The sequence below is a fragment of the Sebastes umbrosus genome, chromosome 12 (genome assembly GCF_015220745.1).
Source record: "Sebastes umbrosus isolate fSebUmb1 chromosome 12, fSebUmb1.pri, whole genome shotgun sequence".
Classification (NCBI taxonomy): Eukaryota; Metazoa; Chordata; class Actinopteri; order Perciformes; family Sebastidae; genus Sebastes; species Sebastes umbrosus.
Genome location: NC_051280.1, coordinates 7,735,342 through 7,751,278, shown reverse-complemented (window position 1 = coordinate 7,751,278; position 15,937 = coordinate 7,735,342). Strand labels below are relative to the sequence as shown.

General features: G+C 36.3%; 1 protein-coding gene across 2 annotated transcripts; it reads left to right on the top strand.

The window, feature by feature from the left end:
• Positions 1–8,672: 8,672 nt before the first annotated feature.
• LOC119498107 (putative ferric-chelate reductase 1) lies at positions 8,673–15,836 on the top strand. Of its 2 annotated transcripts, XM_037786619.1 has the most exons (8): positions 8,673–8,833; positions 9,613–9,716; positions 10,613–10,822; positions 12,067–12,177; positions 12,929–13,070; positions 14,259–14,325; positions 14,356–14,392; positions 15,255–15,336. In XM_037786619.1, exons 2-6 carry the CDS (start codon positions 9,615–9,617, stop codon positions 14,285–14,287), a joined length of 594 nt encoding a protein of 197 aa, XP_037642547.1. In that variant the 5' UTR covers positions 8,673–8,833; positions 9,613–9,614; the 3' UTR covers positions 14,288–14,325; positions 14,356–14,392; positions 15,255–15,336. The 2 variants fall into 2 exon arrangements, with proteins under 2 accessions (XP_037642547.1, XP_037642546.1); XM_037786618.1 differs by having other exon boundaries at positions 12,929–13,063; positions 14,256–14,392; positions 15,255–15,836.
• The last annotated feature ends 101 nt before the right edge of the window (positions 15,837–15,937 follow it).

Here is a 15,937-nt window from a genome sequence, read left to right as displayed (position 1 = left end):
TTATTTAAAACCTAAACATGTATTTCTACATGGTCTTTGTTATTTTTTGGTGTTTCAGGGTACTCTTTTTTCCCCCAGTAAGACTGTTATGATGTCCATATTGTGCCTTTCTTATAGAAATACTGTGTGTATTGTTTGTATTTCACACAAAAAAAAACAATATGAGTGTGAAGAGAAGAAAAACAGGATTTTTTTCATGCAGTTATATTTTAGGTGGTACAAAAACTTGCCCTGGGAAATGTATATTGATGATAGATAATTACGGTTTGTGTAATTAAATCCTATAATTTTTTTGTTTTTCTTAAAATCACATGTTACAGACAATTTTCACTCAGTGCACTTTAACCGGGCGTTGCCTTCTTCGTGTCAAGTTTAATGTATTTTATTATTATTTCTCAATGTTTCTGGAATATTGTGTGATGGTTCACTTTGTCTATATTTATCACTGGTGTCTTCTGTTGTCTTATATTTTATATGTTCACTGTATGTATTTTTATATGGGTAACTATTTTCTATGGTGCTGGTTTCTTATTGAACAAATAAATTATTAGTTAATGGAATGTGATGCTTTTTTGATTTTGAACAACACTTTATTTTCTACTCTCTTCTGCTCTTCACTCGATCGTACAAAGAAGTTATTTGCCTCTGAAAAAAATATATAAACTCTTGATATTATACATTCAAACATAACAAATAACCAAAATAAAACAAAACAGAAGGAAAAAAAGAGAAAGGGCTAGTTTTCGGAATTTCAAAATACTGTAGCGTTTAACCGCTCCACATGTAATTAAATAATTGCTCTCATACTTATTAGAAAAGAAAAATGGGGCACCACCTCTGTTTATAGAGAATAGAGGAAACTATTTTATTGATCACTGATCATTGACCAGTCTCAAATCTGAAGTGTAAATTCTGAATTCATTGATCTAAGCTTCCACTCTGAAATACACACACAGACCACGACGTAGTGATAAAGTGAAACATTTATTTACCATAAATCATGATAATCGAATAAATGAAGTGATGAATATACAATAATTAAAGGGACTATTTGTAACTTTCAGAATTGCTTGTTAAAAGCGACACCTGTGGCCGTTAATTCAACGAAAGTCAGCGTCGGGCTCGCTCTAAATAGACATGAACGAGCATCACTCAACACAGTGAGGCGACACACATCAGCTAAAACTACAATATCACTCTATATTTCACCTGCTTGGCCGTAATGTTAGCTGACCAGACGAAGGTCTCTCCATGAATCACTGCTGATCCTAGTGTTGGCTTTTCCTGCTTCGAGGCTGAAGCAGGAAAAGAAACGTTATCGTCTCCCGACTGCGCACGCAGGAAGACACCGGCACCCGGTCAGAGACGATAACGTTTCTCGCTGCGGAGCCCCGTCACTTCACAAGACACGGGAAACCTCTGTTGGTCTGGAGGAGCTGCAGCAGTTATTTCTGCACAAACGTCCACTGTACATTCACTAGATATTCTCAGAGCTAAACTAACTCTTCTGCAGTGTGGAGTGAGTGGATCCCCCACTCCTTTTGGAGCAAACTTTCCAAGCGAACTGCTGAAGCAATCTGTGTGACTCTGTGTCATCTTTTCTTTAACCCCCATCACGGAGGTAGAGGAGGGAGGGGGTCAAAGCCCTCTCATTCAGCAACTCAATTTCTATTACTGAATAAATCCTACATGCGCAAAATCGAAGTTCCCTCCTCACTACTTTTAGAGTTCCTTACTTTGCATGAAACAGACACGTATCAAAAAGCTATATAACCACTAATATTCTGATCAAAACATTAGTATCAAAATTGTCAAAATTGAAATCTAAGTCGAGTTTTTACTCATTCTCAACAACTTTAAATTTAAGATATTACATCTATGGATCATCACTGATAAAACATTAAAAATGTATTACAATACCATTAATGATTATACAACAAAGAAGTCAATATTTAGTCTAACACACGATGACTTTTAAACAAATTAATTAGAGGTCAACATACTATGTGCACATTACCACAGATGAAAACTAGGTGTCTATGTTGCTCCATCGCAGATTCATAGTTGAGGAGGGGGTTAATTTGGTAAATGGGAAAAGGTTACCAATGTTCCTTTGAAGTCAGAAAATATTGACAGTTCTTGTTGAGATAAACGGGGAGAGAATTCTCCCAGAGTCATACAATTTTATTATCTTCCCTGGATAATGTCAAAATCGACACTCGATGGTCGATAGCAGAGTTTACGTTGCTTTAAGAAAACAACTTGTTCCTTCTTTCGAACTAAAACATCTGTCAGTGACCAAATCTTCCTGGACACAAGAATGTGTTTTTCTCTTCCCAGTAGATGCAAGACGAAATAAGATGCTTCTCAAGAGTAGCACGCACCAATCTCGCTACAATACATATGAGATTCGTTAAAGATTTTCTGTGGTGCTCTGGGTTATAATATTTGATCACCACTGGGGAGCAGCAGAGAGCTGAACTATGAGTTGCAGTCTTGCATCATCATCATCTAGTTACTAGATGTTGTACTAGATTATAGTACAATGAATCCCAACCAGGGGTAGCTGATGTAACACCTGAACACTACATATTGCAATTGAGAGTTTGTGGAAACAATTGAGCAATAAAGTCTTAAAGCTGCTGAACAACCACACAGGTGTTTTCATTTAATCTGGCTTCTTTTCAGGAATGTCTGGGCGTCAATAGACTAATTGAGTGTCATCTTCCTGAGTTTCCTGTTTGTGTTGTTTGACCTGTTAGATCGGGACAAGTTACACCTTAATGACGCACTTAATGATAGATTAAGATTTGTTACCTAATAAACTCCCATTAAAGGAACTGTTTGTAACTTCTTACACCTATAAATCACCCGGGTTGGTGTCCCATGAGTGCTCGTGTGTGGCCACGCTGTTCAGACAAGACTCCAACACAAACTACACGGAAGCACCAAAACCGCAAAGTTATATCTAGTGAAGCCCGTCTTGCAAAACAGTGTTGGCCGCGGTCGGGGGACGCGGGGGAGACGGTAGCTTTGGTCTCCAGGGCCGGAGTCTCTGCTGTACTCTGCTCCTCTGCTCCTTTGCCTGCTTGCCTTTACTCAGCTTGCTCCACTCTCACGTTCATGCGCGCACACTACACACTGCAGAAGACTTCGTAGCTCTGAGAATATCTAGTGAACGTACAGTGGACGTTTGTGCAGAAATAACTGCTGCAGCTCCTCCAGACCAACTGAGGTTTTCCGTGTCTTGTGAAGTAACGGGGCTCCGCAGCGAGAAACATTGTCGTCTCTGAACGGGTGCCGGTGTCTCCCTCCGACCGTGGTCGGGAGGCTGAAGCAGGAAAAGCCAACACTAGTATCAGCATCGATTCATGGAGAGACCTCCGTCTGGTCAGCTAACATTACTGCCAAGCAGGTGAAATATAGAGTGATATTGTAGTTTTAGCTGATGTGTGTCGCCTCACTGGGTTGAGCGATGCTCGTTCATGTGTATTTAGAGCGAGCACAAGCGTGAGCGCGAGCACGACGCTGACTTTCGTTGACTTAACGGCCACAGGTGTCGCTGTAAACAAGCATTTCTAATTCTTACAAACAGTCCCTTTAAAGCTTCAACCTGAGTAGAGGTCTAATCAGCCAGAATAGCTGCAAAGACCTGTGTGGGTGTGTAGAGGCTTTAAAGGACGAGTCTATTGGCAGAAATTGAATATAATATTAATAAGTATGTTTTCTTTAGTGTATAATCACCTGATAAGAGTCGCTGTGTTTTCGTTACCTTAGAATGAGCCGTTTATATCTACATAGGGAGCGGGTCCTCTTCATGAAGTCCACCATGTTTCTACAGTAGCCCAGAACGGACAAACCAAACACTGTTAACTTTTCCTGCTTGGGCCGGAGTCGATAACGTTACTCGCTCCCATCGCCGCAGCTCTCCTCTCTCTCTCTTGCTTCACCACTCACTTCCCACATACACACACACTCTACACACACTGGCTCTGCTCCGAATGACCTACGCTACTCTTACAGCAACTGGCTCTAGAGAGGGACATTCGTATTTTCACGTCGGCCACCGTAGCTCTCTAACACGCTTGTCATACGGGAGAGGCTTCAGTTGGTGGCAATCTCTTCACCTCACCACTAGATACCGCCAGATCCTGCACACTGGACACCTTTAACAGTTTAAACTTGATCAAACTAACATAAACTTTCGCAACAAAATCATTGTCAATTTCCACTTCTATATAATTAATAGTGTTGAGTAACCCAGTATAACCCAGTATCACGCCAAAGTGTGTAATAGACCCGCCTGTCCACAGGAGGATAGTGTGTCAGTGTCACGTTTTGCCACAACGAGGCGTGAATATTACACGTGTGTATGAAGGTGCAGTACCAGCTGGGGGCAACAAAACCCCTCGCTTAGGTTTAGTCAGCAAAACCACTTAGTTAGGTTTATGAAAAGCGTCATGGTTGGTTAAAAAACACGCCAGAAACGTTACTCACGAAACTAAACACCAGTCTCCTGGTTGAAAGTCGTCCTGTGTTTGTTGGACCCATCCACCTTCCTTCCCACCCGCCATAAGCGGTCTTTCTCACTTTTTATTCTACGTCACTAACTCAGAGCGAAGAATATTCCACGGATGCAATTACATTACAGTCAGTAAAGACTACATGACGTACAAATGACAAGGACGGTGTTCTTATTGCACGCATAACCGTATCATTCATGCGTCTTTGGAACATGACAGTTGGTCTAGTTAATTGGCTTTGTAACATAACTTAAAGTCATTTTAATATTTTATATAATGATTCATTTTAAGCTCTTTGTTGTTCATCTTTTGTAAATACCAGTGGTGGTATGTAACTAAAGGTCATTTACTCAAGTACTGTACTTAAGCACAATTTTAGGTGCTTTGCTTGAATATTGCCATACTTTATATACTTTATACATTTATTTCACAGCTTTTTGTATGTTAAGACCTACAAATATTGACTCAATATCAACTTCAATATGATGCATTGTTATAGATTAAACTACCAAACAGTAACGTAGTTAACAAACTACAATAGCAAATTGCTTCCTACAAATTAATGCATCAGTAATAATAATCCAACATATTAATATACAGTATAATAATATAACCCCTACAGGGGCCATTGAGTGTTTTCGCCTTTGCTACTTTAACATTTTGCTGATAAAACTTCTGTACTTTAAGTATGTTTTTGAATGCAGGACTTTAACTTGTAAAAAGATTATTTTTACATTGAGTTATTGCTGTTTACGACACTAAAGTGAGAATGGTTAAGTACTTTGCAAATATTTTGAAAAGACCTATTTAAATAAAGATTGGTAGAGGGAATTTCAAAAAAACATATAGGATGAAATACAAATGAATGAATCCCAAATCACAAGGCTTTAAAAAATAAAATAATGAAGAACTTAAAACTAACAACTGAATAAAAGTAAAGAACAGACATAATCTTGTGTTCATCTGTCTAAGTAAAGGACTTTCCCTTCCTGCACACTCACCCTGCTGTTTCTAGTTATTCTATTTGATTTGTTTGAAGTGCTCAAGGAGAGCCGCTGGGATTTATTGACGTCACCAAAAGAAAATAGGTATAAGCAATCAATCAAACAAAACTCAATCAACAACACCTGTGTTGTTTTACTATGGGTGTGTATGACATTTACCGTAACGGAAATAATCATATGATTATGCAGTTTGAGAGGCGTGTGCAAGAATTCACATCGAGTTACATAACGTATTCCTCCCCTCCCCCCCAAAAAAAATCCCTGATTCTCGACACTAATCTTCCCAAAACAAGTAAACTTTGAAAACCAAACTAGTCCTGGAGGTCAGAGAAGTCAAGTTGTTGAACAGAAGAATAAAAGAGAACATTTAGTCTATTCAACAAAGGTGTTGCTAATATAATCTTATCTATCTTTTCTTATCTCGAGGTATTTTATTACACAATAGTACGACATACAATGTGACGGACTACACTGAAACAACAGGGAATTATACTCCGCTCACTCTCAGGCTACAGGGTTTTATGACGCACAGAATAATAATAATATACGTATATAACAGTGTACTTAAATCACATAGCCTTTTTATGCTTTTTATTGTTTAATTGGGTCACAGTGAAGTGAAGCTCTTACAGTGTTTTTTAAGAGAAAAAATGCCTTAAAAAAAACATTTCTAACTTTATTTAAAGAGCAAAGTCAAAAATTATTTGACCAACAAAACAGTCAAATTCAAATCAGATAGATTAGGTGATGAGGTTAAATTAGTAGGTCAGATTATGTGAAGAAGGAAATGGGCAACTTCTGAAATATTTTCCACCTGGTTACCATCATACTTTCTGCAGGATCATAGCTCACATATCGTCAAGTCTCGGGTGACGATAAATGAGGTCACAGAATGAGGAAGAGTCGTTCACACCATTGTGAGACAAACGGAAAGAAATGCTTCTATGACAATGTAGAACAGAGTCTCTATTGTTTGTCTGTCTGTGCATGTTTGTGTGATTACTGTGTAGCACCTCACGTTGCTCACATGATCTGAAGCTGTTTGTGCTGCGTATAACGTTCATATACTCAAATGACTATTTTCAATGAAGAATGGTATTCATTTGCACATTTCCAGAGAAGTGCATGAAAAACATATTTATAAACACTCTTATTTGCATGTCATCTCACACGATACAGGTGTCATGCATATTTTTTTTTTATAGATTTGATGATAAGTGGCGTCTGGGTTAGCTCAGTTGGTAGAGCGGGCGTCCATGTATCAAGGCTTGGTCCTGACCGCAGCGGCCCGGGTCCGAATCCGGCCTGTGGCCCTTTCCGCATCCACTCTCTCTCTCTCCCCCCTTTCCAAGATTCTATTCACTATCCTCTCAATAAAAATGGAAAATGCCCCCAAAAAAATAACTTTAAAAAAAAAAAAAAAAGATTTGATGATAAGTGTTGATTAATGCTGACTGTTATACTACTTGAAATGTTGAGTTCTTGTACTTAACTTTACTTTTTTTGCTACTTAATACTTCTACTCCAATACATTTTGGAAGCCAATATTATACTTTTTACTCCACTACATTTATTTGACAACATTAGTTTCTCAGTAGATTCAGATTATTGATACAAAATATAAATCAACTAATAAATTATAATGTATGATTATGGATTAAGCCAGTGGTTCCCAACCTTTTTCCTTAAGGGACCCCTTTTCTATCATTGAATAAACTGACCACCCCTGATTAAGTGACATTTTACGGATATCTCATACTATATTCAATGCATAACAATAACAGTACAGAAAAACTGGCAAACTATATAATTAACCCAAATAGTGCACACAATAACTGCAGGAAGTTTGTGTTATTTTTAGGAACTTTTAATACAAATATGTGTCTCTATTATGTATTTTTTTTATTTTTAACAACTACATACAAATTCAGTGTTTTCTTCTTCCGTGACACTTGGCCATGGCTCTATTAGCTCTTTTGGTGTTTTAAGTTTTGGCGTACTTTTCAAAATTTTAAGATTATATCTTAAAGGACCAGTGTGTAACAATTAGGAGGATCTATTCAAAGTAATGTATTCGTAATCATATCCAACAACCACAGGAAATGAATCAAAAGTTCCATTACTGGAAACACCACATGTATGTTACTAATCTGACAGGAATGTTGGATCACTATGTTCCTTTCATCAGAATGTCATTTAGCATAATAATACCAAACAGTCGGGTTTCTGTCGTCAGTGATCACGAGATCTGTGGCATGTACTCTTTAGTCTGTTGGGCAATGATAGATCACGTTGCAGTAAATAAATTCATGATGATAATAATGTACTATCAGAGAGTTACTCTCTTTCATCATTTTCCACCGACCTCACTAAAAACCTACTTCATCTTAGTTGAAGGAGAGCTATTGTAAAATACTGCACACTGTAATTCTCCATTCTCTACTTGACTTTGTATTCAGCATTTTCTGTATATCATTTTTAATTCTGTTGTCACTACTGCATTTTCTGTTTCTTTTTTTGGATTTTGGGGCAACTTATTAGCGGACTATATTTTTGGTCTATTTGTATTCTATTATCTAATTTTATTTTTCTAATGCATTTATTTGCCTAAATTACAAATACACTTGCCTAACTTTTATGTATATCTAAAAAAGAAAAGCAAAAAGAAAACTAGCTCTTAAAATCACTGATATTGAACATGTGCAGATAATCAATTGAATTGTTATAAGAAAACAGCTAATGACTTCAGTTATAACCAATAGTGACATATATTGATTTAAAGATATATTTAAACTGTGATTTTAATAACTTTGAAATAGAATCTCTTTATGAGTCTTTATTTGGCAGATTAATAATTTTGGTGCCCCATAAGATGACAGACTACATTATAAGAGGATAATTAATTATGTTAATGTGTAAAGTGGCTGAACAATTGAATAGGCTCACAATCTATTAACCAATCTTTGATCTACAATACACTTTTGAATCAATTCTTAACGGAGGCGCTTTGTGGGGTCAAATCTTGCTCAGCAGAACCAGAAATGTACTTCCCCTCAACGATGACTAAGCTTGTTTGCATCCTGGAATACACACCTGTCGGGCAGGTCTAGTAAATGAGGGGAAGGCCACACCCTCTTCAGGATGCTGCATAAAGTCCTTTCCCCTTCCTGCATCACCACCGTTAAGAGTCAGCGCTGACGTTCACTGATTTAAATCATCATCAGGGATCATACGCACACAGAAGAGCAGAAACTACTGAACAAAGAACATTCTTGCAACTCAACTCATTTGACTTTTACAGCTCAGGTAAGTCTCTTAGGAAAACTTGAGTGATTGCTATTAATATAAATTAAATTAATTAATTAAATTAATATTTTTTTATTATTACTATTATCAGTAGCTACTTTTTACAGTTTAATAACGTTAACTGCAAGAATTGTAAGTAATAGCAATGATTTTAAAGAAAGAAATCTATTTTGCTGTGTGATTGAAGAGACTGTTGGATTATTCCAAATATGATGATTTAAGAGTCAATTTTCCCTGAAATAGCTCAACAAATAGTTTGAAATAAACTGGCGTTCAAATTACAGATTATAAAAAATTGGAATGGTTGTCTCAAACGAAGGCAAGATGGACTATTAATACTACGTATTATAGTACATACTGTATAGTATAGTAGTAATTTTGGTCAATGATTTTTGATCTGGTCTGAAGATCTGATTGTGAAAGTTGTTTGAGTTGGTTTTCTTAATGTTTTTTTTTATGATTTTGTAGGTTTTGTTTATAGTTTATATGAAATTGTGGTGAACAGAGCTGTATTCATAATGTAAATTCTAATCTATGAATACTATTTTTGTATAATTCAGCATCTTTTCACTGAACCAAATGTGATTTCTCAGAATTACAATTGTATACTTTACTATAATTGTGCTTAAATGAATGAATCATACACATTTTGACTTCAGAAATGTTAATAATGCCATCAGGTATGAATATGATAAGAACTGTTTGAGTTATTAAGATTTCATCAGACATTTTAATATTAACTCTGTGCTTTTTGTTTGTCTACTGCGTTTCCCTGTTAGAAATGGAACGAGGAATGATCCTGTTGATTGCTGCACTGGTGGTCTATGTGGCACCGGATGTCCAAGGAACCTTTCATTTGTCATTTGCCGATAATAATACACAGGTTGGATTTCCTTCACTTTAATCCTCTCGGTGTAAATCACCACAATGCCCGCTTGACCATTGTACTTTAAACCGATAACTATCATAATTGTTGGACTACTTTCAAAATTTGAGTTTTAGAATTGAAAATAAAATGATATGTTGCTTAAAAAGCTGGTATTTAGAGTAAAAAAAAATCCTCACAAGCTATTTTTTATTCTTTATATTTCAAAGGTTTATAGAAATGTCCAAATATATTTTTTTAAATGTAACAAACCAACACAAGGGTTTATGTCGGGGTCTTTAAAGCTGTTAATGCTGATGATCATTTTTAGATAATATTGCGTTTTCTGTATAGTGATGTATCAAAGATCTGGCACATTTCCTGTGTTTGGACTGGGTCAAGATATTCCGACTTTTAGTCCATAGTATGGGTCAAGATCCCAAAAATGCTGGATCCTATACGATTCCCATAACGCAACTCAATAGAATCTTATTTAGTTGACATCTCAGATTTTAGAAAGCTTCTCCAGAGCCACAGAAGACATTTTACAACAGGCTGAATAGTACTCCTCATCACGTGTAGACTGAAATTCATGTGTAAAATTGGTGGCATACTCCTTTAACTCAGCAAAGTTGTCAAGATACCTGACAATTTACACAATATCTGCATTTTTACACATCAAAACAAATAAAATGCAGAATCAGCTAGAACTAGTGACTCACTGCTAATGACGTCTCACTGCTCTAGTGGAGCAAAAAAGGAGCAGAAAATAACAGTTTTCAGCTTTATTAGCTCTAGTTTTACTGCAACATATTGTCACAACCCGGCTGGAGAACAAGAATTCAATCCAGTCACAGTGAGAGGAGATGCAGATGATTTAAGCCCTTATTTGTGTTTATGTGTGTGTCTTCCAGGTGAACATCACTCGAGATGGTTGCGGAACCACTAAACTGTGTGTGGAGACCCCAGACAACTGCGATCCTGCTGCCACAACTGGAGGCTGTCTGTTTGCGTCTGTGGTCGCCGGCACCTCAATGGCTCCCAACGGCACTAAACTGTCCATCGAACTCAGGGGATACTCCATGGGATTCGTCGCATTTGGTCTCACTACGAATGCCACAGTGGTAAGACACAAACAAAGCAATGTAGTGGTGGCCACTTTCAAACATCTTTTTGCTAAATTGGACACATATTTGTGTCTCATGTCCCTTTTAAGCAGGAAGGTTTTCAAAATAATGTGACTTTATACAAACAGTACAGGTATGTGTTTAGAAACGGGAACTTGTTTCCAGAGTCCAAAACATACAGTGTATTATCTCCTCCTCTTCCCCAAACGAGTTTCACAGAAACCCAATGTTATGATGGGTTAGGCAGTCAAAACTTTCCACCAGGAAGTTGTCCTCTAACAGCCAAATACCAGTGGTGACCTGAAACAAGTTTCCTGATACCTGAGTTTACATGTTAATGATAGACATCAGGCAAATGTCATGACACAGAATCCATTTTTATGGAACGCCCTGTTGTTATGTCCTGGCTCCGTGCGAAAGCAAATTGACTTGCTTCTTAATTTATACTTTTATTGATCTAGTTCACCAGTGACTCATGACCACCTGAATCCAAATACCTGTTAAATATGACCATGTGGCATTTATTGACTTGATGCAATATGTATTTAGTTGATAAGGACTGCCTGAATAGTCCATTAAACAACTGGACAGTGTTTCTATTATAAAATACTGAAGGCTGTAAAGAATACATCATTGTGTCCTTCATAATTTGGGCAAAAGAAGGCTTCATTTCTCTCTCTGCCTAAATATGGAGGAAACGTTAAGTCCATTATGATGTATTCTGTATAAGCAAATGGACCCCTGAATTGGGACATAGTATGAAATAATATTTGTCCACCACGTTTGAGGAAGGCAACAGGTGCTATATGGCTGCTATCTCTTCACAGAAAAAGTAATAAACTTGGTCTTATTACCAATGAAATTATATCGGAACATAACATCATCCTTCCATGTTTCACCTGCTGTAGCTCAACATTACCGAGATACCAACTGTAACTTGTCGTACATTAAAACTTAAAAGAAACTTTCCAGAACTATGTGAGACCTTGACATGAACGCACAAAGACACGAGATACATGCAACAGGGAAGCAGACGTAAAAAAAATATTGCACAATGATAATACCCAGTAAGCCTTAGTCATCCCAGGTGAACACAAAGACAAAACTAAACTCTGGATTGTTTCATCACTTTATTGGCTTATTTCCAGCCTTAACAAAGACACTGTTTGACTGTTGGAATTTGTCATTGTCCGCACTTCAAAGAAATCATCTCATCCTTTCACAACTATTTCTTTCCTCAGGGCACCAGCATGCTTTTCATCTGCTCTCAAAACATGTCCAACAATGGGTCGTTCTTCTTCCGGACAAGGAATAGAAACAACACCAATGAAATGCTGACTCCAAGTGAGAGGGTGAGGCCACAAATCTACTGTCATAGAGAGAGATGTTTGCATAAGGAAATGCATTTGTAGACAGACGGGTAGGGCATTAAATAATTGTATTCAGGCTGAATGAGCAAATTGGACAGGTTTATTACAGTCCTGCAACAGCCACAGATACCGTCTTTTCTTTTTTTTGTTATTTTTTTATTGATTGCTGTCAGGATGTAATGGGAATTTCAACAAATATCACAAAAGAATGTTTTTGAAGATTACCAACTCTAGCTTTAAGTCACGATTATTTATATTGCTTATGATAAGATAATAATAAGCATAAATGCACTTATTGATCAGATACTTAACAAACCTACAGTTTCAGACAGGGATTCAAGAATTCAAGTTAGAATAAACTTGCAGAGATGTGAAATTCTGAGAGTCTGTGGGAAATCGTGCTAAACACTTGTGATACTTTCCTATAATATACACAATTTGTAGGTCATGGGCTAAACATGTAAACCTACAAAAAAAGCTACAAAATGATCCTTTACATCCACAGAGACAGAGCAGTCATAATATTGGACCATAATTCACCAACATTACAAATTTCTCTAATTCAATTGAGGCAAAAAGTGTTATTTAAAATGATTTCTGTGTGTAAATATATTTTATGTTGTATCTTTTAAAATAGTTTTTCCCAATTTGATTTGCTTTTGCCAAAACGTTGCTGTATTTTCTTCTTATTTTACCTTATCATATTTTACTTTATGTCACATTATCTTTCTAGATAACGAAAGAAATCGTTGGTATGGTGAACGGAAATATCATTTCCTGTGAGTTCGATATCCCAAACGCGAACTCCTCTACCAAGACCACGATGGATACCAACTACCAGATAATCCTCCTGAATGGGACTTATAATGGTCAAGGTGAGTGGACACATAAAATCACAATGTAATAATGTATGTTGTTCAGTGGTGGAATTAAGTACATTTACTCAAGTACTGTAATTATATACAATTTTGAGGTACTTGTACTTGTACTGAAGTCTTTTCTTTCATGCCACTTTATATTTCTACTCCACTACATTTCAAAGGGAAATATTCTACTTTTACTTCTTACTCCACTGTTTTTATTTGACACTTATAGGTAATAGTTACTTACATAAAAAACATATGAAGAGCTTTAAAAAGATGTTTTGTTTTAAATCAAACTACCCAACAGTATACAGTATATATGTAAAGCTGAAACAATTTGTCCATTAATCAATTAGTCGAAAAATGTACATTTTATAATCGTTATCGTCATTTTTCATGCAAAAACATTTCATGGTTTCAGCTCCGCAAATGTGATGTTTTACTACCTTTATTTTTTAATAATTTTGATGTTTGTTAATAATTTCAAGGTTTATACTATTGGTTGTGAAGCATTTCTCACCATTTCAAAATTTTTACAAACTAAACAATCGATCGATTAATGAAGAAAATGATCAGCAGATTAATCCATCATGAAAATCATTATTTAATAGTTCAAAATGAGCTCCACCTCAACCAACTTGTAAAATCCTGCTTTTATATTAATGCCTGAGTAATAATAATAATATGATACAATATATAATAGTATAACAGTCACAGGGGACATTTTTCTACATTGAGTACTTTTAATACTTTAAGTACATTTCCTGATTATACTTATACTTTTACTTAACATTTTCAATGCAGGACTTTAACTGGTAACAGAGTATTTTCACAGTGTGGTATTAGTACTTTTACTTAAGCTATGTATCTGAATACATCCTCCATCACTGATGTAAAGTGCCAATCATGCACATATTTATATTTTTTATATATATAAAATTGTTTATATTGGCATGACATATTACATAAGTTTTAGTTTGTACCACAGTTACCGTATACTTTAAATAGTATGAATTTAATGTAGAAACAAAAACAGTGGTATGAGGGGACAAGTTGACCTTAAATGGAAAATAATCTTTACTGTATGTTTTTTCATGTCAATACACACATATTTGACACCAGTTTACTGGTATAAATGCCAAGACTATTAATGTGTGTCTAACCTTCCACTGCTCTGTCCCCCTCATGTAATTGTTCAGATGGTTTTGGCAACGGCGTCGTCCGACTGACCACAGATGTTCTGAACATCTCCAACCCGATGGCCAACATCCCCGCCACCACACAGGCACCCAACACAACCATGGCCAACAGCGGCGGAGCTGTCCACCCTCATGGTAAACAACACACTGCTGTTATATATTCATATATATACTTCAGATGCTCTGGTCCAGAAGGATTTTGTTTCCTAATAACACATTTGAGGGCAATCCACAACTGCAGTAACTAGATAACAAGGTTTATTTAATGGGTCCTACAGTTTCCTATAGTATCCTAGAAAGAAACTGATATTTAATTGTAAATTCTTAGGAAAGTTCCTGGAAAAAAAAATGTAATTTGCTACTAATTATGGGGAAAAGCTCCAATAATACATGAGTAATGAATGAATATTTACTCTGGTGTAAATGGAGCAGTTCTTTCACACAATTCCTCAGGAAATAAAAAGCAGTTTATAAACTAAACTTAACGTAGTAATGTCAGATAACTCCGTTTTCTCTGTTATTACTAACAAATTACGCATCTTTTTCCAGGAAATTTCAAAAGAGGTTTTAAGAAAATTCGAGACTTGTAAAATAAGTGTTACAGAGAAGGAAAATAAATCTGTTTATTCATTATAAAATGAAGGTGATTCATTAAATGCAATATAGACTGAATCAAAGTTAAATTCAGTTAGTTACAGAATAATCTCTATAAACAGATTCTGCTTTCATATCTGTCGTTCGACCGATAGCTGATTGGTTCCGAGATGTTTTGTTTGGCCAGTGTAGCTGTTGAGCTTTATCAGTGTCATTTTTCAATGTTGTGAGCACCACAAACCAAACTCCATTCCTCCGTCGATGGATATTTCAAAACCTCGGCCAATAAAAACAAAACTATCTGGATGGCTGGATGCCAAAGACTCACCATGTCATTAAAGAATAAACAGAAGAGGAGGAAGAACATTTTGTGATAAACACCCTTTGTCTCTTTTTTTGCCAGCTATTCTGTCCCTGATGAGCGTCCTCACCCTGTTCGTCATGCTGAGAGCTTGAAAGTCCTGTCCGGTTGGATACAATGAAGAGAAAAACTGAGTGTCAAGCTATGTATACAAATGTTATTACTGAACTTATTTGGACTTGTTTTAATTATCTTTTGCACTGTTTGTACTTTGAGCTGAAACTCCAGCTAAAAAAAAAAATTATATTCATGTGGCTTTTGCAAGGACTTCTTGTGGTAAATAATTATTTAATTTTCTGCATAGGACTTTATACTTTATATCTGTATCTATATTACGGTTTTGCACTTGTGTGAACTTTTGCACCTAAACCCGTCCGTCCGGCGCCACAAGCAATTTCTGCCAATGCTAGTTGACGGACGAGTTTGAGTTGTTTATTGTAACATCTTGGCAGTTAACCTCAAATGACAAACAGCCAACATCCTCAATGAGAAACCCAACCCAAGAGTGTGTTTATTCTATTCTATTCTCTACATGTGAAATGTACTGTGACTGTAAAATAACTTTTAAGGGTACGGCAAAGGAGTTCTAAAATAACAATAAAGAAATGAATGAAATTCTGGTTTCTTTGTTTGTTGCGTCACTTTATTCACTCACAAGGTTTTTCTCCACATAGTGAATTACACTTCCTGTCGTGGTAGACATTACATAACCAACCATGACTTTA